At 40.9% G+C, this 24,821-nt stretch overlaps 1 protein-coding gene across 3 annotated transcripts in view; it reads left to right on the forward strand.

Annotated features, from left to right (window-relative positions):
- STARD13 (StAR related lipid transfer domain containing 13) overlaps positions 1–24,821 on the forward strand; it is a 171,507-nt gene that overhangs the window by 133,009 nt on the left and 13,677 nt on the right. Inside the window, exons 4-9 of one of the 3 annotated variants that reach the window (XM_087436205.1) lie at positions 2,122–2,185; positions 12,192–13,337; positions 13,437–13,591; positions 14,668–14,841; positions 16,009–16,168; positions 24,411–24,609. In XM_087436205.1, coding sequence (XP_087292331.1) covers positions 2,122–2,185; positions 12,192–13,337; positions 13,437–13,591; positions 14,668–14,841; positions 16,009–16,168; positions 24,411–24,609 — 1,898 coding nt within the window. Of the gene's footprint in view, positions 1–2,121; positions 2,186–12,191; positions 13,592–14,667; positions 14,842–15,951; positions 16,169–24,410; positions 24,610–24,821 lie in introns of all 3 variants that reach the window. The other 2 variants (XM_014791271.2, XM_004435316.3) reach the window with 2 other exon arrangements.

Here is a 24,821-nt window from a genome sequence, read left to right on the forward strand (position 1 = left end):
AAAATATTGGAAAACACACTAAAGAAGAATCTGAGTTCTGAGAAATATGAGCAGCCCGTGATTTAAAAAACAAAAAAAACAAAGGCAGCAAACCCCGATTAGAACAGGTCAGAAGGCTCTGAGAGAGCCGTCTCCAAGGAAATTGAATTAATAGACTGTCTGATATGTTTTAATGCACTTAGAGATTTAGATAATTGGGGAAGCGTTTGGGTTTGAATTTAGAGATAATTACATAAGAAACTAAGGAAACAAACAAGATGCTTATTGACTCCTGGGATAAAGAAAAGTTAAGAATGAAAGAAAAAGTAATCAGAGTATGATATACGTGTGAATAGCATTTACATAGTCATAATAAATACTGAATATTGATTTATCAAAAAATTATGAAATTATGACATAACTATCATAATAAGAGATGAAGGATGTGAATGTGTGTGAGGGGGTAAGGGTAGGAATGAGTAGTAAAAAAAATAGATAAATCTTCATCTTTCCTAGAACAAAGCCAATAGATAGTGACTTAAACTGAAAAATCAAGAAGTAACAGTATAAGCTTGTTGTTAGAGGTAAACACCAAAAGACACAGTTAAAAGAATTGCTTCCAAAAAGCAGTGAATGGAAAAGGACATGACGGGTAATATTTGAGTCTTTAAACAATATACATTCAAAAACTATGATTTCAAAAGAAGTAATCAAGTAAAACAAAATAAGAAAGATATTTGCAAACAGAATTTCATGAAATTAGATTGTAGTGCGTTGAAGAGTCAATGAAAGTTGAGACTATTCTCAGCAAACTGAGTAGTATAGGAAGGGAATGTTGAGGTAGTATAGTTGCTTGAAGGAAAGATATGTTTGAAGGAAAATTGCTAGTTTGCTTGATTATGGTTATTTAAGTAGCTAACTAATTGGTTAGTCAGTTTGTTCAAGACAGGGATGAGCTTAAAGAGAAGAAAGTGGTTGAGGGAGTTTGCTGAGGTGGGAGGGAAGAGAACAGTATCAAAGTCCCAGATGAAGTGGTGGATGGTGAAATCAAAAACAAGGTTAAAGGGTGAGCTTTGAAAAAGAATAGGAACATCTTTTTTTTGGATGATGACGATGAAGGAAAGGATTGTTAAAAGAATTTGTGTCTAATAGCTTATGTTAAGCTATATTTTCTCATTGGCAGTGGTGGCTAAATCATCTGTTGAGGGACTGGGATCTTTTTCATGATCTGAGATTGGGAGCCAGCCAGAGAAAAAAATGAAAGGAATGCTGGGTAGCAATTTTGGAAGCCCAGCTGAGGATGAAAATCAAAATGTATGTATTAGTCAGCATGGGCTGTCATAACAATACACCATTGACTGGGTGTCTGAAACAACAGACATTTATTTTCTCTCAGTCTGGAGGCTAGAAAGTCCAAGACCAAGGTGCCTATAGGGTTTGGTTCCTGGTAAAGACTCTCATCCTGGCTTGAAAACAGCCACCTCCTTGCTGTGTCCTCATAGGACTGAGAAAGAGAGAGCTCTCTGGTGTCTCTTCTTATAAGAACACCAATTCTATTGGATCAGGCTTCTGCCCTATGACCTCATTTAACCTTAATTATTTCTTATTCCAAATACAGTCACATTTGGCAGTTAGGGCTTCAACATATATATTTTGAGGGGACACAATTCAGTCCATAGCATGTATGATTCAGCACCATAATGTGAGTTATTTTTCTATTTAGACCCAACAGCCCAAGAGCAGGCGAGAAGACAAATGGTTGAGTTGACCCAAATTTGGGGACTAGCACAATAGAAGATCAAGGTGGCAAATGAATTGAGGGGCTGGTGAAAGTATGGCTAAAATGATTGACCATGGGTTCCAAGAATGGTGGAAAGAGATCCAGGAAAGGGCCAGGTTTAGATTAGTGCCAGGGATTGGTAGGCTTCACGGCAGAGTCCTCTCAGTGACTGGTCTGGAGCCTGGAGAACAAATGGTAACTCTTCTATCTCGTACTTTCTGCGGGTGCGGTACTTTCTTGGGACATAACTGGTTGTTTCTGTGCTTTCAACTTCACTGGCAATATATGAGAATTATCAAATTGGAAAAAAAAGATTTAGGTTCATTAGTGGTAGCAATCATCACATTTTTCTTTCTTTTTAGACGACTAAATACGTTGAACAAGTGTGCCTCCATGAAACTTGATGTGAACTTCCAAAAGAAAAAGGTAGGTGTCCTCACCTTACTAAGACCATGGCTATACTAAGAGAAGAAGCTTGCATTCACAGATTAAAAACAACATGAACCTAAGCAAAATTCTGAAATACTCAACCATCTATGTTTGTTCTCCAAATATCCCATCTTATCGTAGCCATCATAAATAAGTCCATTATAAACCCAGGCTGACGTCTGTTTGTTCCATTGTTTCCTTTTGCTTTAGTTTTTATCAGAGGGTTTGCATAAAGATGTAAAATGTCTTAATTCTTTATGGTAATTTTTCAGAAATTCATTTAGTTGTAAGTATCCATTCCATGTTAGACTCAAATACTCCACAGTGATTAGTAGATTAAGAGAATGCAGAAAAGAATCTGTGGGTCCATGCCAAGTGTCTTCTGCTTCATTCTTTCCAATAGCATTTTATTTCAAGGTGCATTTGTTCTCAGGCAGGTTCATTTCATAACGGTTGAGGGGTCAGGGAGAAGGTAACAAGGAGATGCTGCGTCAGCTGCATCTTTCACCAGTCTTCCCCCTTACACTTTTCTCTAGTCACAAGGAATTTCCTTCAGTTTCAGAGTCACTATGCTCCCTCCTTCTTCTAGGACTTTGCATGTGCACTTCCCACTATATGACTAAGACTGGAGATTTCAGTTTTGGAATAAAGCTGTACTTGATTGAGCACTTAGTGTTTTCCAGGAGCTATGTTGTGAATTTACCATTCATGTTCTTATTTAATCCATTGAGGTAGGGACTCTTTTCTAGATAAGGAAAGTAAAACTTGAACAGATCAAGTCATTCACCCATGATCTTTCAGCTAGTGGCAGAGCAGGGTTTCAACCTCAGGCGTGTCTCACTCCAAAACCGAGGCTCCTAACCACTGTGCTGAAAGACCTCTCTTTCTCACTGAATTGATCCTTTTAGGAAATTCAGAATTAAGATCATTAACTACTTTTTTCATTTCACATCTCTAATGTGTTACAAGTCAAGTCTCAGTATATTTTGAAGAAGCAGAGAAAACGTCTTTGAGTCAAAAGAAAGTATTCTTTATTCTGGTCTACACAGAGAAATCATTAAGTCCAATGGATTTTAAGTCACTCCTGAGTAACCTAATCTTTAAAAATAACTTTAACCTGAATTTCTGCTCTAAATTAGCACCAAAAAAAGCAAATGAATTTTGGTTGACCTCCCCTTCAAAACAATATGGAGTTTGAGTTAGGAACCAAAGATTTAAGCTAAGGAGGTAAAACAGTGAAAAACAATATCCAGAGAAATATTAAAACATAAGCAATTTGTCCAGCCCAAAGACAAATTAAAAATGTGGGAATAAATGCCCCAACAGCTGTCTGGCTGAATAGACCCCTTGAGAAGCATACATACTATCTGAAGCATGAGTGTCAGATGTTGTTTTGATTGTAACACATGGTTCTTATTAAACTGAACACAGCCACGCCTGTGTGTCTCAAGTGTGGCTGGTCTATACAGCTGCTTATACAGATCTTTAGCTGCAGTGTATTACCAAAGAAAATGCCAAAAACTAATGACATGATTTGTTTTCAATCAAGTAGAGTGATTGGATTCTTACCTTATCAACAGCTTTTCCAAACCCATATGTGGGATAGGCTCGAACAACATTTGTTAGGCTATTTGCCTAACTACTTTCACAAAAGCTCCTCTGTAAATTGGTCAATTCAGTGTTCTGACATTCTTAATTTATTCCTTATGTTGGATATAGTGGCACACACTCTCACAGCCCCTACTTAGCTATAGGCCTCAAAATGCGTGCACTTGAATAAAATATTGCTTTTCACGTTGTAAATTCGGGAGTCGTGTCCTCAATTTTCAAATAAATAATTCCAACATGTGGTCTCCACCTACCTGTGAATCTCAATAACGACCAACATCTGGAGGCTGTGGTCTATGCAAGAGACCCTGTACGGTGGCACGCATTCCCCTGATTGGCCCCTTATACAAGTCATAAGCTAGTCCTTTATTTTACCACAAAAAAAAAAATACAAAAAATAAATACAGACTAGGAATAGGCCAAATCATCAAAAATAGAAAGTGAAACTTGAGAACTGAGCACCACATGAAGCTTCAACTAACTTTGAAATTAGTTTATTTGGAAGAAAAATAAAACAGCAGCATTTCTTCTAGGTATATCCGCATTTTAAGCAATCCAAGAAATAAAAATATAATGCGCTTCTCTAATCTGCAGAGACCCAAACATATTTAATTCCGCAGAATGTCATCCCTGTATGGCTTAACTGTCCAGGGCCACAGTCATTCTTCTCCTTTTGGGGCTATTGGGCCTCTGAAGGGCTAGGCTTGCTCGCTTAGCAGTCTGTGTGGTTAGCGAACACTCACACAGTGCTTACTCCATCAGAGGCACTATTCCTCTTCATTAACTCCATGTCACAGATGCAGAAATTGAAGGGCAGAGAAGCTAAGTAACTTGCCCAAAGCCATGTAGAAATAGCAAAGGCAGGATTTGAACCCAGCTCTTCTGGCACCATCTCCTTGCCTTTCAAAGATATTCAGAGATGTCTTGGTGTCCGAGTGAGCTTCTGGCCCTTGACCTGAGACCTGGAAGGGTTTCCTCAGCAATACATACAGTTACATATTTTTCTTGTTGTTTTTAGAAGATGGATATTTCTTGCCATCTGTACTAAAGTCCACCATTTATTTAATGTCTTCATAGAACTTTATCTCTGCATCTGTTGCAGTGAAGGAGTCACAAATGTCATTGCTCTGCTTTGCATTTGGTTCTCATTTGATTTTAATTCTGAAGAGTTTGGTGGGTTGACCCAAGAAAGAAAAAAAGTCCACAAATAGAGGAGGATGGTGAAGCCTCATTCATACTCAGTTAGGGGTGCACTTTTCTTGTACATCAAATGCCACTTGTAAAGCCACGGGAGAAACAAAATCACACCTGCTCTCCCACAAGAGACTACCTTACCATTTTGCAGAAGAGAAGAGTGGTCCCCTAAGATTCAAAGTTACCTGCACTGTCTCTGTGAGAATCAGGTGGAGAAGAGTATTCTCTGTTTTGGTCACACACCTCACTGAAAGACTTCCTAAAACCCAGCCAAGAGGCATTTCCGGAGAGCCTGAGGATACCAGGCGTTCCCCAGCCCCTGGCTTCAGGCTCCTCCCCCTACCACACTGCAAGTGGCACTTCCGTGCTTTTGAACAGCTGGGCTCAGCCTCTTAGCTCCAGTTAACTTTCATGGAAAATGCGCTTCTAAATTTCTATGTAACTATGGATTAGCCACCTCGTGCAGCTGTGGACTCATGTGGGCTCCTGTTTCCAGTGTAAAGATATGGTCAAATTCCATTTAAAAAACAAAAAAACAAAGCCCTTCCTTTTGCAGTGTCTGGTTAGCATTTGTCTCTGTGGTATGTATAATTTCAGCTTAGAATGTTCTCATTTTTAGACAAAGCCAAACATCGGAGCTTCATCTAGTTTAAAAACTCCAAGGCACATGCAAACCTACTTGTTTTCAGAAGTGTTTCTCCTTCATTATTACCTACAAAATTCACACTTGCTTCATGACGACGTAGAAATCCCCTAATTATGGTTAGTGTTTATGTGATATGACTTCTATTCAAAGTTGAAGTCAGAGATTGAACATTCCAATAAGACTATCTATTAAATGAGGAAAAAGAAAAACGTATGCACACAGGAGTCTTACCTAAGATTTCCCAAGAGAGTCAGAATGGCTTCAAAAGGAGGTTCTACTTAATGTTATAGTTTAAATAAAGGTCTCTGAAATCATGACCAAAGCTGGAAAGCAACACAGTAACCATGACTAATTGCCACTCGCAGCCAGTGTCCTGGCCTGCATGCCATCGGCGTTTCAAAGCAGCTGCAGCTGTTGTCAAGGGGCCTGGTCTCCACCCCTCACTGCCTTTCACACCCGCTCGTCTCCCACCAAATAAGACATCTCCTGGCAGCTCCAGACAGCAGAATCACATGAGAGAAAAATTAAATTTCATTCCATCATTCACTTGACCTGAGACTATTACAGTCTTGAGTTAGATAATTACACATGAACATCCTAGAACCATAGGATCTTTGAGTTGGAAGGGATCTTCGATCATCTTTTCCAAACTCCCATCCACTCCAGGATTTACTTCTTAGAATATCCCTCACAATTCACTCAGCCTCTCCTCGTAAGCATCTAGACCTAGACATGATGAGTTCATTATATTGCAAGGCAATTTATTTTATTCTGGTTACTAGAAGTCTTCCACATAATAAGCTAAAAGCTGATTCAGTGTAAACTTGCCTGTCTGATTCCAGCTCTGTTCTCTGGAGAAGCACAGAATATGGATTTCCCCTTTCACACAGTGACCCTTTAGACCAAGGGTCAGCAAAATATTGCTGCAGTCTTTGTAAAGAAAGTTGTATTGGAACAAAGCCACACCCATTCTTTTGGCTACAACAGCAGAGTTGAGTAGTTGTGACAGAGACTGTATGGCCCGTAAACCTAGAATATTTATCATCTGACCCTTTAAAGAAAGTTTTCTGACCTCTGCTCAATCTAGAACGAAGTTTCTCAAACTGTAGTGAATGACTCATTTTTTTGTTTTTAATTTCCTGTCTACCAAGATACTTTAGTAACATTCAATACAGATGAATTATTAGGAATATGAAATGAAAAAAGTTTGTAGAAAAGACAAGCCTTAATGCTTTATTATTAGACTCAACAGACACAAAATTGCATTCCAATAAATATAATCGGAACAAATATAACAGGAAATAGAAAAGAATGACAAAAATTGTTCACATTTTTTATTGAAAATGTGCCTATGGGCAATTAATATGAAGAATCACAATTGCACTCATTGCTTTTCTGTTGTTCAGCTGTCAGAACTAAACAAAAAGTTTCCTTTGAAGTAGAATTCCCCATATTATATGCCTATATGCACACTTCAATCAAACACTATGACTATGATTATTCATGATAGTGAGTTTCTTGTTTGTTATCTAATTTAGATTGTATTGACAACTACACTACTCACAGGGAAGAATGTATATCCAAAATGTTTCTTTTTTTTAATACTGGTCATCATAAAGAAACCAGTTTCACAGAGTATGTTGACTGGGATAAAAGAAGAGGTTTTAAAGTAATTTTTAAAACCTTAGCGTAGTCTTTTTTACCTTTATTCAAAAGGAAGCAAGTGATGCTGTATTTTCAAAATTCATCTTCAGTCTTTCATCACTAGCCAATTCCTACAGTTATCTTTCTGTGAAACAATGGATCCTGTGCATTTTACACTTTGGGTTATGGTAGATAAACTGATCTTGAAATGTCACTCGTTGTTACCTGGACCTACTGTGCACAGTACCCAGTCTGGTCTTTACATTGTTCAGTAAGACAAATCCACTGATCATGAACTTGGATAGCACAGCCGTGGCAAACGGTGACAAACAGTTTTAATGCTTACTTTCAATGTCTGTATTTATCTCATTGAAGGCTGCTAAGTTTGGGGACTGGCAGCCCCTTGACCACACTTTGAGTAGCACTGGTCTAGAGTTCCTCACTTCTAGAGCAAACTATTAGTTCTTTCAATCATCCTTCACAGGAGGTTGTGATTCCTAGATCCTTGGCCATCCTGATTATTCTTCTCTAGAAATACACCCCTTTCCATGTGCCCCTTAAAAGGTGGCACATAGAAAGTCTGTTCCTGATATATGTGACCAGTACAGAACACAGTGAGGCTGCAACCTTCTGAGTGTTGAGATCCATGCTTCAGGTTATGCATCCTAAAGTTGGCATCTTAGTTTAGTAGCCATATTACATGGTTAACCCACGTTAAGCTTAAATCGGCTACAATTCGCAAGGCAATCAATAGGAACTGCTGTTAAACCAAGTCTGTTCCATCCTGCACATCCTCTGGTTGATTTTTGAAGTTAGGGTCTTTATATTTTACTTCATGAAATTTCATCTTATTAACAGGCCATCCTTCAATTCTGTTAAGATCTTTATACATCTCAATATCACTATTCTCTAACAACAATAATTAGTTTTATCTTGCACTTTAAGGGTTATATGGCATTTTCATGTATAATCTCATTTGATTCTGTCAACAAACGATGCTAGATGTGTATGAGTATCATTTCTATTTTACAGCTAAGAAAACTGAGTCTCAAAAAGGGTGCCTTGCTCAAGATCACTTAGTTAATAACCTTGTGCCATCGTCACCTTTTAAAAACATGAGTTCTTCTGGCTCACTCAAGTTATTCTTAAAATGGATATAACTCTGAGGCATCCTCCAGAGATCTCTCCCTCAGTTGTTTTCAGTCTTTTGATCATACTCCTTGGTGGAGTTACTCAACCAGTTCTTAACAAAACTCTCTGTAGCATCCAGCACAGTCAGCCATCTCGGCCACAACAATATCATGAAAGCCTTTTGTCAGTTTCCTTGCTGAAGTCCAGACACTCTATGTCCATACTATTTCCATGGTTTACTAAACCTTGAGATAGGAGAATAAAGTTAGTTTGTGTGTCTTTCTCTCATAAGCACATCTGACTTCTAGAGATTTCCATTCTGCATTTCTAAATAATCACAAACTATTTGTTTTTAGCCTCAAAAAATTATCAAACAGATGAAATCTGATCATCTCTTAAACAATCAGTACACTTCCACAATTACCACTGGGGAGTCTGTGACGTGCCTGATAGTCTGCTGGGCCCTGAGTGTATAAAAAATCTTAAAACTCCAGTGCAGTGTGTTTTTCATGCTGTGGATCATAGCCCACTGGTGGGTGGTCAAATGAATTTGGTGAGTCGCAAACAACATTTTTTAAAAACTGAAATAGACTAAACTAGATTGTAAAATATCAGAGAACAAACAAGGATAATTATTATCACATGAATTTTTTTTTTTTTTGCTTTAGTGTAATATATATATGTGCCTTGAGTTTTGATGGAAAATGTATTTCTTATTGTATGTTACTCTCAATAGTTTCAAAGATCCTACGCTAATGGGAAAAAGTGACACAGAATCATGTCAATAACCTTGGGGACATACTATGATAATTATAGGCACAGGGTACTAAAGGAGAATGGGTATTTTTTTCTTTTTTCTTTTGTTTTGTTTTCGGTTTTTATTGCTTTGGTTTTTGTTTGTTTGTTTTGGTTCAAACAATCTAAATACTGCAAAATTTCCCTGAACTGTTTGCCTTTTTTTCCAAGAGTTGACCACTTTTTCACATGCTTTGGTTGGTTGTAAATATCTTCCTGTTGCCCAAAGCTAGTATAATAAGCTCTTAGAGCCTAGCAGACAGGGGCAGGCTTTCCATTCCCAGCCCACAGTGCCCAGCTTGGCATCTTTTCTTAACCAAAATAAAGGACTCCTTATCCAACTAGTATGTGGTTTGCTAGCATCAGTAACCAAGTTTGGGCTAGCTTGAGAGAGCTCGTTGGAGCCAACCCTAAATATTGTAGTTTGTATTTTAAAATATCTATATTTTCTTTAAAAGCATATCCTTCTTTTGCCTTCTCAAAAACTATTTGCTAAAAGGGCTTTTCAGAATGCTTACTTAATATTAACTTTTCCTCACTTCCTGAAATGTGGTATGAAAATCCAGTAAGCTCAACTTCAGCCTGCCATGGTGCCTGATATATAAATGGCCCTCAGATGTCAGGTTTTATTGTATCAATCACAGGGAAAGAGAAAGTAGAAAATGCTACAAAGAAAGTATAATTTTGCATCGTCATCCCAGAGTCTTGCCTTTTTTCCACTTGTACAACTTTTTAAACTCTTTCACCAAAGCTTTATGCAACTTTTTTAAAACTCAAAGCTAATTTCTCACTGTGATCCCAAAGCTATGGAATTCTTTGTGTGTACTATGGTTTTGTACTTTCTTCCACCTTATACTTGAATTTTCGAATTTGTCGTTTAGTCTAACCCATATGAATCTAGATTTTCAAGAAATAAGCAACAATGGGGAGATCCCAACATTTATTGACTGAGCATCTGTTTACTTTGCAACAGAATACATTGCAAAGTTAAGGTGAGTTAAGGTGGATGTTAGGTATGTAAAAAGGTAAGCAATCTATCTTAGATAGATAGGCAATAGATAAGCAATTGAACAAACATTGGAAAATAACAAACAAATACTCCTCAATGAGGAACTACTCAATGCATTATTTCATTTCATCCCTCCGGCAAACCTATGAGGCAGGGCCTATTTTTAGTCTCACTTTACAAGGGATAGAAGCTTACTTTGGAGAGAGTAAGCAACTTGTGTACAGTCACATAAGCTCTTAACAGGTACTCCTAGTACTTGGAACCGTGTTTTAGAACAGGCCAACGTAAAATAAAATAAACTTAACTCAGTTAACAAAAAAATATTGAGCAGTTACCATGTGCTTGGCATTGGGGGGGATATAAATATGAATAAAACAGAAACACAGGCCCTCCTCCTGATGAGCTTACCTATAACGATTGAGAGTGGGTGCATGTGACATGAGTTTAGTTGTCATTAGAATAAATGCTACAGTGAAGATCTAATCTAAATGCTACAGGAGCGCAGGGGAGAGAATGGTCATTGCCTTGGCACAGTCAGGGAAGGCTTCAAAGAGAATGTGACATGTGAGTTGAGTACTGAGGAAGAGTCAGGGACCAGGGAAGGACATTCTCAGCAGCAGAGACCATGTACAGCCATGTAGGCTCTTGATGCTGGGTGCTGGGGGATGGTTGTGGGCCAGGGAGCAGAGTACAGGGAAATTGGGAGGAATAGCTGAAATGAGGCAAGAAAAGTACGCTGCAGTCAGGTTGAAAGGGCTTTGAATGCCATACTAAAGACTGTTAGGAAGGCCAAGGGAAGCTGAAGGCTTTTAAGCTGGAAAATTATATGATCATATTTGGATTACACTGTGGAAAGCTGTTTAGATGGGGAAGACGCTGGAGACAAGGATTCCAGCCAGGTTTTTACACTAATAGACCCAGACAGAGGTGCCAAGGGCCTACACAAAGGGAATAGGAGTGAAGATACGAATGACGGAACGGATTTGAAAATCATTTCAGGGTTGGGTCTTGGTAATATGCGAAGTGAGGAAGAGGAAGGAGCTGATGATTCAGTTCATCTTGGAAGGAAATTATTATTTATATGCTTCAGGTCAAGGTCTGTACTGGGCCAGAGGGATTTGCAAAGATAAACAAGGCAATCTCTGGCCTCAGGGAGCCCAGACTGTCATCTCTCAGGGGCTGCAAATTCAGGCAGAACCCAGACAGGTAAAATAAATGCGTGAGGTGCAGAGTGTAATAAGACAGGGCGAAGCAGTGGGGGCCACAGCAGCCTGGAGATGTGTGTCCTGCCAAAGGCCTTTGGATTCAGAGTTGATTAAAAACAAGAAGGCTGGCCAGGCGGAGCTGGCTGGATTGGACTCCTCTCAACTAGTGATCTTTAGAATGGCTCCCAAGTTTCTGCTTATAAGAATTCAGTAGATAATTTTGCTGTTAATTTATATAGGGAATATATGATCAGAATCAAGCTTGGGAGACTAAGGTAAGGAGGGTTAGCTTTGAGATGTATTAACTTTGAGGTTCAGAATAGGGAGGCTGGAAGTATGGTCCTGGGGCTCAGTAAAGAGGTTTCAGGAAAGAAGTAAGTGCCTTTTATGGCAGGATTGGGTTTCTATGGGAAAAAGAGAACTGCAGGTGTTTTGTATTTAGACTGTCTAGTTAGATGGTAATTACACCCTCTTTGTAATCAGTCAAGGAAAACTTCTTAGAGAGGAAGGAAGGATTCAAAAACTATGAAAATTGAAAGAAAGACAGCTTGGCAGGTTGAGAAGAGATTCTCCAGCCACTAGGGAGGAAGAGGGCATCCAGGACAATGAAAGATGGAGGAAGGACGGAGTAAAGATGCCCAAGAAACTCAGAGGCCACCCATGAAAGGGAGGAAGGAAGGAAAAGGAAGTGGGAGTACCTCCCTGTGCTCACCTAGACTTCCGTTTCATCCAAGCCGCCTGTAAATGAACATTGTCCTTGATGTTTTTCAGGGTGACGACTCAGATGAGGAAGATCTGTGTATCAGTAACAAATGGACTTTCCAAAGAACCAGCCGCCGGTGGTCTCGTGTGGACGACCTCCACACGCTGTTCCCTGGAAGAGACAGAAATGGGTCAGCGGGAGACATTAGGATGAGAAACACGACCAGCAGTGAAAGTGTCCTCACAGACCTGAGTGAGCCAGAGGTCTGCTCCATTCACAGCGAGAGCAGCGGCGGGAGCGACGGCCGCAGCCAGCCGGGCAGCTACAGCGCCGGCCGGGAAGCCTTTGACTGCTCCGGGCAGTACTCCACTGACACCCCTGTCATGCTGGATGCCTCGTTGGTCAGCAGCAGCCTCCTGCAGTCCCCTAAAGACGTTCTCAACTACCCTTTCCACCCAAAGAATGAGAAACCCACCAGGACCAGAGCCAAATCATTTTTGAAACGCATGGAAACCCTGCGAGGGAAAGGAGCACACGGGAGGCATAAGGGATCGGGGCGGACAGGTGGCTTGGTGATCAGCGGACCTGTGCTGCAACAGGAGCCAGAGTCCTTCAAGGCTATGCAGTGCATCCAGATACCGAATGGAGATCTCCAGAACTCGCCCCCGGCTGCCTGCAGAAAAGGGCTTCCGTGCTCCAGCAAATCAAGCAGTGAAAGTAGCCAATCGGAAAACAGCAGCAGTGGGGTGAGCACGCCTGGCCTGAAGGAACGAAAATGCCAGGAGGCCAACAAGCGCGGGGGCATGTACTTAGAAGACCTGGATGTGCTGGCTGGGACAGCACTGCGGGATGCAGGAGACCAAAACCACACACATGAGTTTCATTCCCAAGAGAACTTAGTAGTACATATTCCCAAGGATCACAAACCAGGAACGTTTCCCAAGGCGCTCTCTATCGAAAGCCTCTCGCCAGCAGACAATAGCAATGGGGTTAACTGGAGGACCGGTAGCATCTCCCTGGGCAGACAGCAGGGCCCTGGTGCCAGGGAGCCCAGGCTCATGGCATCCTGCCACAGAGCAAGTCGAGTCAGTATCTATGATAACGTCCCAGGCTCCCATTTGTATGCCAGCACAGGAGACCTTCTGGACTTGGAGAAAGACGATCTCTTCCCTCACTTAGATGACATTCTGCACCACGTCAATGGACTCCAAGAGGTAGTGGATGACTGGTCAAAAAACGTCTTACCTGAACTGCAAACACACAATGCATTGGTTGGGGAACCTGGCTTATGCCCCTTTCCGTCTCCTAATCAGGTCACCTTAGATTTCGAAGGCAACTCTGTCTCCGAAGGGCGGACGACACCCAGCGATGTGGAAAGAGATGGAGCATCTCTTAATGAATCGGAGGCCACTGGGGTCAGAGAAAGGAGAGATTCTGGTGTAGGGGCCTCTCTGACCAGGCCAAACAGGTGGGTGGCGTGATTGTGTGGAATGATTTTTAATCTATTTCTTAATAATTACGGTCTGTTTATTTATTTAACACACATTTATAGAGCATTTACTGAATGCCTGACACTGTTCTAAGTGATATATGTGATTAGGAATTACTTGAACAGAAGTGTGTCTTTTGTACAGATATTACGGTGATTGAATCCATGTTAACGCATGTTCATTTCTCTGAATGTTTACCCATTAGTGCAATCTTTGTTTTATTCAAAAAATTTTTGAGCTTATGTGTGAAGTGCCAGAGTAGGCATTGCAGAGAATCAGTGATAACAGAGGCCCAGTGCCTGTGCACAGGCACTCCCCATGACCTTGGGACAGTATTAATTAAAACGTCTCTACCCCAAATTTTAAACTTTTTTTTAATCCTATAAGAAACTTTGAGATCTAAGGTGTGTACTTAAGTTTATTTTGGCTTTAAAATGCCAATTACAACGTACATGAAAGCTGTTGTACAAAGACCATTTCAGAAGCACCCTAGAAAAATGGCCACAGAATGGCCTAACTGGTAGAAACCATAACACCATATGTGCTGCTGGGTTTCTGGTGGAGGCAGCGATGCCTCTCGGGGCTCACTGATGAGTCATCACTTCAGGAGGCTTCATCTGTGCCTATCACCTGCAGGCGCCATCTCAACACCCAACGAGAGACGGGACGGCAATGTGGAAATAGTCTCCCAAACATTTGAGATCTCCTCTCTGTCTGTCTGTCTATCTGTCTGTTTCTGTCTTTCACACACACACACAGTCTTAGCTGCTTTCAACACTTTGGGAACGAATTTAGAAATAAACAAATAACATTTATTATATCACTTATTGAAACCTCCTAATGAAACAGATAATGACCTTTTGCAGATTTATCAGACTTTGAAAAAATAGTTTCTTATATTTGTTCTGTATATTTGTGTCTTCTGTTCCATTTGCTTTGTGATTTTCTTGGCTCGGAAACTATTTTGATTAGCTCCTTAAAGATTAGTAACATCCTGTGTTTTCCCATAACGCATCCACTTTGTGACTGCTTCTCTGATGGTCTTTCTGTAAAGGCGACTCCGATGGAACAGTTTCCAGCTCTCGCACCAGCCTCAGCCGTCCACAGCATCGCCCCACATCAGCAACCAGACAGCCGGCCAGCTGAATCTGCTTCAGCGCTTCTCGCTGCTTCGCCTCACAGCCATCATGGAGAAGTACTCCATGTCCAACAAACACGGCTGGACATGGTGCGTAGCGCATTCATTCAGGAGGGCATCATTTGTTCTAGAGCTAAGTATGCGATTGCAGAAGTTTTGGTATTTACTTTCTGATTTCTGAAGAACCCATCCATTGCCTTCACTGACGATCTCCTGGCAATCATGCCCCGAGTTCTGCCTTGTGTCTGCCTTCGGGGCTGCCACAGCTTAGACATGATGCAGCCTCAGGAAGCATTGCTTTATTTGTAGCTCTCTGTCGGTTTCCAGGGAAGGCAGTCAGGCTCCAAGAAGGAAAACAGACAAGTAAAGGGTGATTAATTGTGAACAGGGGAATTAAAAATAAACTTGCCATTAAATAATTCTGGCAGTTTGCAAAGAAACATCTGTCACATGTACCTTCTGGCCCAATGCAGAGCCCAACACTTAGAGCATTGATTCACTCAAAGAGTGAATTAAATTCTTCAGATACATTTCTGCTTTTATTTCATTGGCAAATAAAAACAAGAATACGCAGTAAACCTTTGTAATGAGGAATTGTCAAAAGCGTATGTTGGAACTTGAATGTGGACCTATTTTAGATGATTTGGTGGATTTGAAAAAATACAAAATGTGTCACTAATCGTCCTATGTTATATATTATGTATACAGAAGAATCAGCAAGGCTTTTATAAAAATATTTTAGAAAGTTATAAATTATGTAGTCAAATCAATATATGCTTGTGTACTAAAATTTCCTTTAAAGAATACAACTGGTTCTAGAAAAGTGAGGACATAGTCAAGAAATGTGTTTTATCTTCTTTCCTCTCCTTTCTCCCCCAAGACCAACCAAATTTCTTCTTCTTGTTGTAGTTTTAAAAATTTTTTTGTTTTTTCTTGTTGGGGACTTTTAGGCTTTATCACTTGAGAGATGTTTCAGTCACAATTAAGTTGGAAAGTCGAACACTTGACTTGAACACAGAGCCATAAATCTGTTCTGCTAACGTGAATCGTGCTGTTTAATAGTTAGAGGTCTAACACAGGCAATGGGCGGGCGTAGTACTTCCATGCAATGTGATGAATCAAGAGAGAAATGTTGAATTTCCCCTGTGCCTGTTGGGAATTCCAACAAAAGCTTGGCTTCCCTCTTGCTTGCTTTCACAGCCTCTCCCCACAGTGTGCCCCAGGAGGCTTGCATGACCTGGTTTCTGTGAATTCTAGGTCAGTTCCAAAGTTCATGAAGAGGATGAAAGTTCCTGATTACAAAGACAAGACTGTCTTTGGTGTTCCTCTCATAGTTCATGTCCAGAGAACGGGACAGCCCCTGCCTCAGAGTATCCAGCAAGCCCTGAGATACCTACGCAGCAACTGCCTCGATCAGGTAAGGTCGTAAATCCCAAACATGAGCTTGGAGTTGTGGAATGCCAGACAGAGTCAGATCTGTCCAGTGTCAGACAAGACATGCCTCCCAAAAATAAAAGGCACTGTGATCTTTATATGTCAATATTTAATTTGACCAGGCTACATCCTTGTCAAGCTTTTGAGGAAGTTTCCTCATTGGCAACTTGAATGACACCTTGGACTGACTGCAGAAGGTTAATTGTTTGTACCTCTGATGTCTAATTTGTGTTCCCCAGAAACTGAGAGTTAAGCTATATGCTGCATTTCCTTTTTATTTATCATCCCAATGCCACCATTGATTTCATAGCATTCTTTTATCCCTATTTTATTATTTTTTTGAAAAAAGAATTAGGTTTTTATATCTCCCTTTATTAATTATTTTTTTAAGCAGCACCATGATCAGGAAAACTTAAAACAAAGACAAATTTATTTATATCTTTTAAAAATGTGCAAGCAAAATATGAAAAAAATATCAGTTAAATCAAATATCCCCTCATCTTGTAGAGTTGATTAAAAAGCTCAAGGTAAACAAAATATTCAGAGATCATTTTCTGTCTCCAGGACTGTTTGGGGTCCGCTACCAGTGGTGGACTATGATTGGGCCCAGAGTGCAACCCATCGGATAATTTACGAGGCCAAGCCTTCGCTCCTCCAAATTAACACCCATTAGTTTCTTAGATATTCTGTCCCAAATAAAAGCCATGTTCCCGCTTGATAAATTGCAACCTAGAGTAGCAGAAGCATTTTTAAGCAACTATTCTATAATGGCTTTTGTTCATTACACTCTTTAATACCATGTGAAGAATCCCTGCCAACCTAGGATTATTTGCACTTTTTATTGATTTACCCTTGGCCTTGGGCTCAGTAGACAGGAATGAGCTGAGCTACAAGAACTCAAAGATCTTCACTTCTGATGCTTGTATCTACCCCAGTACTGAGATCACACTTAGAATCAGAATGGTCTCTTGATGAATCAGATGCCAGTTTTCAGTAGAGCAGAATAGGAGTAACTTCTTCATTTGATACCATCTTTGACTGAACTAAATGCATGATCTCCTTTTCCCTTCCCACTCCTAATTTAGAGAATATACAGATATACATTTTTCCATGTTTAGAAGTCATAGTGAAGGGCAGGAATGGTTGCTGTTATCATTGTGGTGGTGGTGGCTGTTTTGTTTTGAGAAATGGCCTTAATAGCTTGCCTGTTATTTCTCAGGAAGAAAGGCAATAGACCACTTGTCTAAAACTACAGTGCTCATCTTTTGCAGATGCCTCGACATTAATTGACTAGTGAATAACATCCCAATAGAGCAAACCAATGAATCTAGTTATTAAATTTTTATTACTTTTATTTTAAATTTTAGAGCTTTTGCCAAAAGCACACCTTAATCAAAGGTAGATGATCTATGGGTATTTCACTGAGAAAACTTTTTGGAGAGGTGGGCTCAAGTGAATATTTGGAAATAACCACTCTAATCTCTTTTCCAACCCTACACGTACTGCAACCATGCCCTTTGGCATAGGACTTTGTGGGCTCAATTGTACTTTTGTTGGTTTGTTAGTACAGACCCAAGATTGTGTTTTGGGACAGGTAGCCTTTTATTCAGACACATGTTTTTCCAAGCTTCTCAATTTTCATGAGGGTATATAAGACCCATCTCCCCTCTTGGCTGATTCTCTTAGTCTTTGACTCTGTCTTTTGCCAAGCACAGAAAATATTTTGTTCCAAACATTCTAATGAATGGCCAGCTAATGCTTATCAGCAAAAGCTCTCTTAAGAGAAAACAGTATTCTTTCAGGACTGCCTAAAGGAAATGCAGTCCATCTGTGCCCTTAGAATAACCTTTCTGGAGTGCCCAGCATGTTTCAGGGATCATACTAAGTGCATTGCGTTCATTGCCTCGTTTAATCCCACATCCGCCCTGGGCGGTCTTATCCCCAAGGTGGCAATGGTGGAGCCAACGCTTGCTTGAAAATTTGTCTGACTCCAGATCCAAGGTTTTAACTACTCTACCACCACCCGTTAGAATTGCTTGTCCCAGTGGACTTTGGGGTGATGCCATCTCCAGCATTGAGGGACATGTTGAGAAGTGGCCATAAGCAACTCATTGAAGAATTCCTTGTCGGGGTTTTATTGATGATGTTGATTAATACGTCATGTAGTGTCCTTTCTGTGAGAATGAAAGAATTTTTTCTCTAGCCCCAGCACCTAAAAGCATTGTGTTCCTTTTGGACAACTGGTCTGTTTTTTATATTAAGTACACCCGACTCATTCAACGGGATATGTTTTCCTCTCTATATTGGCTGCTAGAAATATTGGAACCAAATGTGTGTTCTGCCTGTAGTAAATATATGTAAGTTTTTGGCATAAATTTGTGTATCAACCTCTTTTCTAGTTTCACCTAGCCTTTTCTATCTTTATTTTCCTTTTGCTCTAATTTTCTCATCTATTGTCTTTAATTGTATTTTATTGTATTTTAAAGATCATTGTAAGTCACCTTAAATTTTTTCTTGAACAAGATTGGGTATAAATAAATGAATTGTAGTATCACTACTCTACTCACCACATAGTCTTTAGTGTAGAATGGAAACCAATCATGTCCCCTATAGATTCTAAATAATGTATAGCACCAGTAACAGTACTTTCATTGGGTCCAATCTCCTGTTTGAAGCAAAAGTCATATGAATAGAGAGAAGGATAGTGGGCATCTAAACCTCCTCAATCCCTACTCACTGGCTTGTTTCCAGTCTCCGTATCAAGGCTATAACTATTTTGTAAGTCTGGAAGAACGCCACCCTGAAAAACAATATGCTGGCAAAGCTTTGTAGGAAAAAGACTCATTTCATGGATATAAACACTGATTCTGAATGTAACCAAAATGAACAAGGCAACCGTCCTCTTGTGTCAGTCAAGAGGAAGACTGTAAGATGTCAAAGGTACTGTCACCAGAGCCAGTCGACAGCACCTTATGAAGCACTCAACACCGCAAGGTTTCCCCCCTTGTATGTCCCTCCCGTTCGTCATCACAGGATATGGAAAGCACACCCAGGCAACCCCTCTGGTCCCTGTGAAGAAGGAAGGCGGTAATAGGAGGGGAACAAGGGAGAACTAGAGAAACATAATGAAGAATCAAAGAGTACCAGGCTCAAGAGGAAGGCTGTCCTCGAGCGAACACGAGCAAATAAAAGCAAATAAATTAGAAAAGAAAAAGAGGAGCAGAGTGACAAGGAAGGAGCGGACATAACACAAGACAAATGTTCTTTCTTCACCAACAACACCTCTTTGAATTGAAAGTATTCAGGTCTGCACGGGGTCTTGAGATCTCAGCCCCAGGGTTGTAGAAGACCAGAACGTCTCAGAATATTCTTCCTCTAACCACACTTGACTGGCTGCTCTGCTGCCTTTCTTCGAGGTCCCCTCAAATCACCATCCAAGACTCTCCCAAGGCTTTGCCCATAATCTCAGAGAGGGGTCTTCCTGCAGTGAGCCAGGCCCTTTCCCCTTATGCTAAGCATTCATCTCCAACATAAGCCTTCACCGCAAACAGTTGAAAACAGCCCCACAGAGCCCTGGAACGTTGCCAACATGTCACCTCCTACACTCCGGAGTGTGGAACAGTTTGTATATGATGAAACACAGTGTATCCATTTTCACCCTTGCAGCTGGCTGTAGATGAAATAAGGAAGTTTAGCCTTCAATTATGAACCATTTGTATTCAGACATAGCAGTGTGTGAGAGGAGCCCTGCTTTGTTGGCTCAGCTTTTATTTCTGCCCTGAATCAACTGTGCCCAGGAGGATAGGTTATCCCAGCTCCTGAGGACTATGAAGTCACTGCAGTGAGAGGCTAACCCTGCAGTGCTCAAAATAAGAACCTGCTGCACACTGTTCTTAGGAACCTTTCTCATTCTGAATAAAACCAACCTTTCTTCATTAGCTGAGCACATTTCTAAAGAAGAGGAAATGGAAGACCTGATAGACATCATTAAGTACTGAAAGGATTAGCATAAACAGGATGCCAAGTAGGAGATTTAATATTATTTAGATGAAATTTGAATTCTAATGCAGCTCTCATGCCCAACCTCTCCTTCTCATGGAGCAGTAAGTTTTAAAAGCCCAATTATGCTGGGAAGACACTTCACACTCAGTACAAGTGTCCTCTGCCTGCCGCCTGCTCATCACTTTCCCCAATGCCAACCTCAGATAAGATGAGCGATGCTCTGGGGCCTCTCTTTTTAAACTGTACCTTGAGTCCTTGCTTTTTCATAGCTGGGTTTTTAGGTGGAAGATGAAAGAGAGAGGAAAGTAAAACTAGACCAAAGGAACACTCGTCACTCATCCTTTCACCTTTAAAATGAGAGATCATGTACAAGAGAGATGCTTATAAAATGAATTTTGCATTGCTGACCACATTCTTCCCTTTTTAGAGAGGATGTTTGAGCTGTACTTTCAAAGTACGTGAGAACAGGACCTGTTATGTAATTTGTGGGCCCTCATGCAAAATGAAAATGTGAGATCTCTTGTTCATAAATTACTAAGAATTTCAAAACAGTGACTGCAGAGCATTCAACTAAGTGTGGGATCCTTGTGAGTACTCAGGTCGCCCTCTAATCAGTGAGAGACATGGAAGCAAAGGAAAGACCTTTCACACTCCCTGGGTCTTCATCATAATGAAGCAGAAGGATCTGGGGCGGCCTCCCACCAGCTGTGATGACAAGGGTGCCCTTAGAAGCAACAGATTTTAAAATGGTTTCTTCTGTTCTCCATTTTTTACTTGGAAAAAAATTTAGCCAAAAATACAAATTTTATCACTACTTTGAGACCTTTGCAAAGAAGAAATGATTGGCAGTCACTCATGCCACCACCCGTGCTTGTTCTATGAAAATAGGTAGGAGAAGCTCTTCTCTCTAGTCTCGGGATCTCCACACCATTAGAAGAAGCTTCTACTTACTGTGTCCAGGAAGTTTTCCACTGCAAGTAACAGAAACCCCATCCTAAAATGGCTTAAACCATAGGAAATTCATGTGCTCACATAACAAGAAGTCAGGAAGTAGGGTGGTTCCAGGGTTAGTGCTTCCATCAGCTCTGTGACATTTTTGAAGACTGAGGTTCTTTCCATCTTTCCCTTCTGCCATACTCAGCTAGTACATCTGGAATCTGGTCTGATTTCAGACTACGTTTTCTTTCTTAGGTTTAGGAAAGAAATTTCCTTCTGCTCTTCCAACAAAAACCCACAGAACCCACAGAAATTTCCCACGTCCCTTGGAAGATAAGGGTGGGACGGGAAGGTTATTGTCAGAATTTGAGGCAGAACAAATAAATACCTGACAAGCCTCTGGACATCCTGGAGATCTAAGTCAGAACAAGGAGCTCAGAGCCCGCAGCTGGAGAGCTCCAGACATGTCTAAAATAATTAAAATAACAATATTTGCTGAAACTAGAAAGAAACTTGGAAACACAACAATACAAAGAAAACATCACTGAGATGTGTGTGTGCATGCTCATAAAGTGCACCCAGACGCGAGGCCAGCAAGACATGGTGGACAAAAGAGGAACCGTACTCTGCAGTTTACACACAAACGCTTGTCTGCTTTGTTCTTTTTATAGATCTCCATCAATATTTCTCTGCTATTAGAAAATAATAACAGGAATTCTCAGACAGAATAATACCAACTCACAGGAGGATAAATGTTCGTGAGTCACACTTAAGAATTCACTTTCTGCGGAGCCGGCCCGGCGGCGCAAGTGGTTAAGTGTGCGCACTCCCCTGTGGCGGCCGGGGGTTCGCCGGTTTGGATCCCGGGCGCACACCGACGCACCGCTTGTCAAGCCATGCTGTGGCAGCATCCCATCTAAAGTGGAGGAAGATGGCCACGGATGTTAGCTCAGGGCCAATCTTCCTCAAGAAAAAAAGGGAGGATTGACATCAGACGTTAGCTCAGGGCTAGTCCTTCTCACAAAAAAAAAAAAAGAATTCACCTTCCGGGCACTTGGATTCTGAGAACTCCCATGTGGCACAGTCCTGGGCCTCCTTCCAGAATTAGAAGAGTTGAGATATAAACAAATGGAGGATGGATCTCACTTCAATAATCACTCATTTGACATCTTGAATTTTTCTTCTGACAGTACATGCTTTCTTCTCATGCACTTGGATGAAATTTGGAGTAGCTGCCAAAGGAAGATAAATGTTCTTTAGATTCTTCTTGGAGAGGCATCTAAGTATTGCAAAGTTTTGCATTTTCTCGACATTCTAAGCAAGAGTAAAAAAGAAAGCAATTCACGTTTTAAGTGACAGTATGTCTGAATATCCTGATCTGTGGAGGCCTTGGAATGCAAAGAAGTATTACTAAGAATTCTGTTGTTATTGCCACAAAAAGTAGCAGTATATAATTTCCCTGCTATCCATTAAGCTGACATATACAAAAAACTGAGTATTCTCTAATTGCTTGGAATTCTTCCCTTGCTGTTACTGCAGTTTAAAAGAATGAGGGCTGCTCTCCATTTATAGCAACAACCAAGAAAGCTCTCCTCGGACACCTCAACTTGGGTCGAGGCCAGCCTGGCACACAGAGCAGCCAATGAGACGACCTGGCACATTTCTACAGGTATAGGGAGGAGGAGCAGAGGCTGACTAGAGCGGCCGCTGCTTGGCTGTGGAATGTTCCCACCTTGCTTTGCAGAAGTGGGACAACCTGTGAGCCCTTGGAGAGTGAGAAAAGTGGATATTGAGGGTTGAAGGACCAATTTTGAGCAACCCAATGTCCTGCAGACATTTAAAAATAGCAGACATACTAATTCACTATGAGCCAGGGCTCCCAGAGAAGCTCAGCTCAGATTTTTTTTCGTTTTTTTTTTGTTTTGTTTTTTTTTTTTTGCTGAGGAAGATTGCCCCTGAGTTAACAGTTAACATCTGTTGCCAATCTTCCTCCATTTTGTATGTGAGTCGCCGCCACAACATGGCTGCTGACAGGTGGTGTAGGTCGTCGCCCGGGAACTGAACCCGGGCCTCTGAAGCAGAGTGCGCTGAACTTAACCACTAGGCCACAAGGCCAGCCCTCGCTCAGCTCTTTCTTTGGGTATAGGCAAGTCCAGAGTGTGGCGAGCCTCTAGAGGGTCTAGAGTGTGACCTGCCAGTCTTTGCAGGAATCTCCATTCTTGCAGGGCTCTGCTCCACCTCACTCATATCTATTAAGGGCCTTATTTCCTTGGTGCCTCGTTGCTCCTTTTATTTGTCAAGCAGAGGAGGAGTCTAGGCCCTAGGGATGAAAAAGGCCTAAGAAGTCTTGAAGTGTGAAGAAAATCCACTCAGGAATCATTCTCACTAGAGCCATAGCTTATGCACATAACAACTAACCAGGTAGAGTAGTAAACGCCAGATGTCATATGAGAAACATACCTGACAAGGGTTACAAGGATTCCAAAGAAGGAAAAGCAAATAGGACCCTCAAATCAAAACACATGCTTATAATTGTATTTTGTTTCATGAGCATATTCCCTATAAACCTCTCCCTCAAAGGGCACTGGATGTAGTTGCTTATCTGGGATCCACTAAACCTTCCATTGACAGAACTTTCTCAAAACCTCCATTAAAGTGTAAACACTAGAGGGCAGAAAATTTTGTCTGGTCTGCTCACTAATGACTTCTAGAAAATATAAGTATGCCTGATATGTAGTGGGTATTTAATCTCTGCTTGTTGAATACAGTCATGTGTCGCTTAACTGTGGAGATACGTCTTGAGAAGCGCGTCGTCAGGCGATTTTGTCATTGTGCGAACATCATAGAGTGTACTTACACAAACCTAGATGGTGTAACCTACCACACACCTAGGATTTATGGTACTAATCTTATGGGACCACGGTCATATATGTTGTCCATCATTGACCAAAACTTCGTTATGTAGCACATGACTGTAAATGAGTAAAATAATATCTACCATGTTATAAGACTTTACAGGTTACAAAGCACAGTCACGTATATTTTCGCGTTTAGTCTCCACAATAGCCCTGTGAGGTGGGGTATTATTCCTATTTTCATTTTATAGGAGAGGAAGTCAGTGTTCAGCTACTGCCCATGGTAGCTAAGCTATTTACTAGTTTGGATGCAATTTCTGCTCATCTAGTCCTGGTCCCACGCCTTCTCGTCACTCCCAAGGTGCTTGCCTTAGGAAGAAAATGTCTGGAGCAAGGGTGGCCTCGCTAACGCAGCCCTGTGGCTTGTTTCAGGTGGGTCTTTTTCGAAAATCAGGTGTGAAGTCTCGAATCCATGCCTTACGTCAAATGAACGAGAACTTCCCTGAGAACGTCAGCTATGAGGACCAATCCGCTTATGATGTGGCGGATATGGTGAAACAGTTCTTCCGGGACCTCCCTGAGCCCCTCTTCACCAACAAGCTCAGCGAGACCTTCCTCCACATCTATCAGTGTAAGTGGAAATAATGCAAATCCGTGTTCTCATATGCACCTATCTACTTAAGAAAAATTCTGTAGATTGAGTTTTCATTATACAAGTAATACATGAATCCATAAAGATGTATGTAAAAGTTATCATTCTATGTTCCTCTCCAGAGGTAAACTTTGTTGGTGGTTTGATATGGAAATCTCCAGGCCATATTTTGTGCGTTTGAAAATACCTTT

The sequence above is a fragment of the Ceratotherium simum genome, chromosome 10 (assembly GCF_057802395.1).
Source record: "Ceratotherium simum simum isolate JZ-2026a chromosome 10, ASM5780239v1, whole genome shotgun sequence".
Lineage (NCBI taxonomy): Eukaryota > Metazoa > Chordata > Mammalia > Perissodactyla > Rhinocerotidae > Ceratotherium > Ceratotherium simum.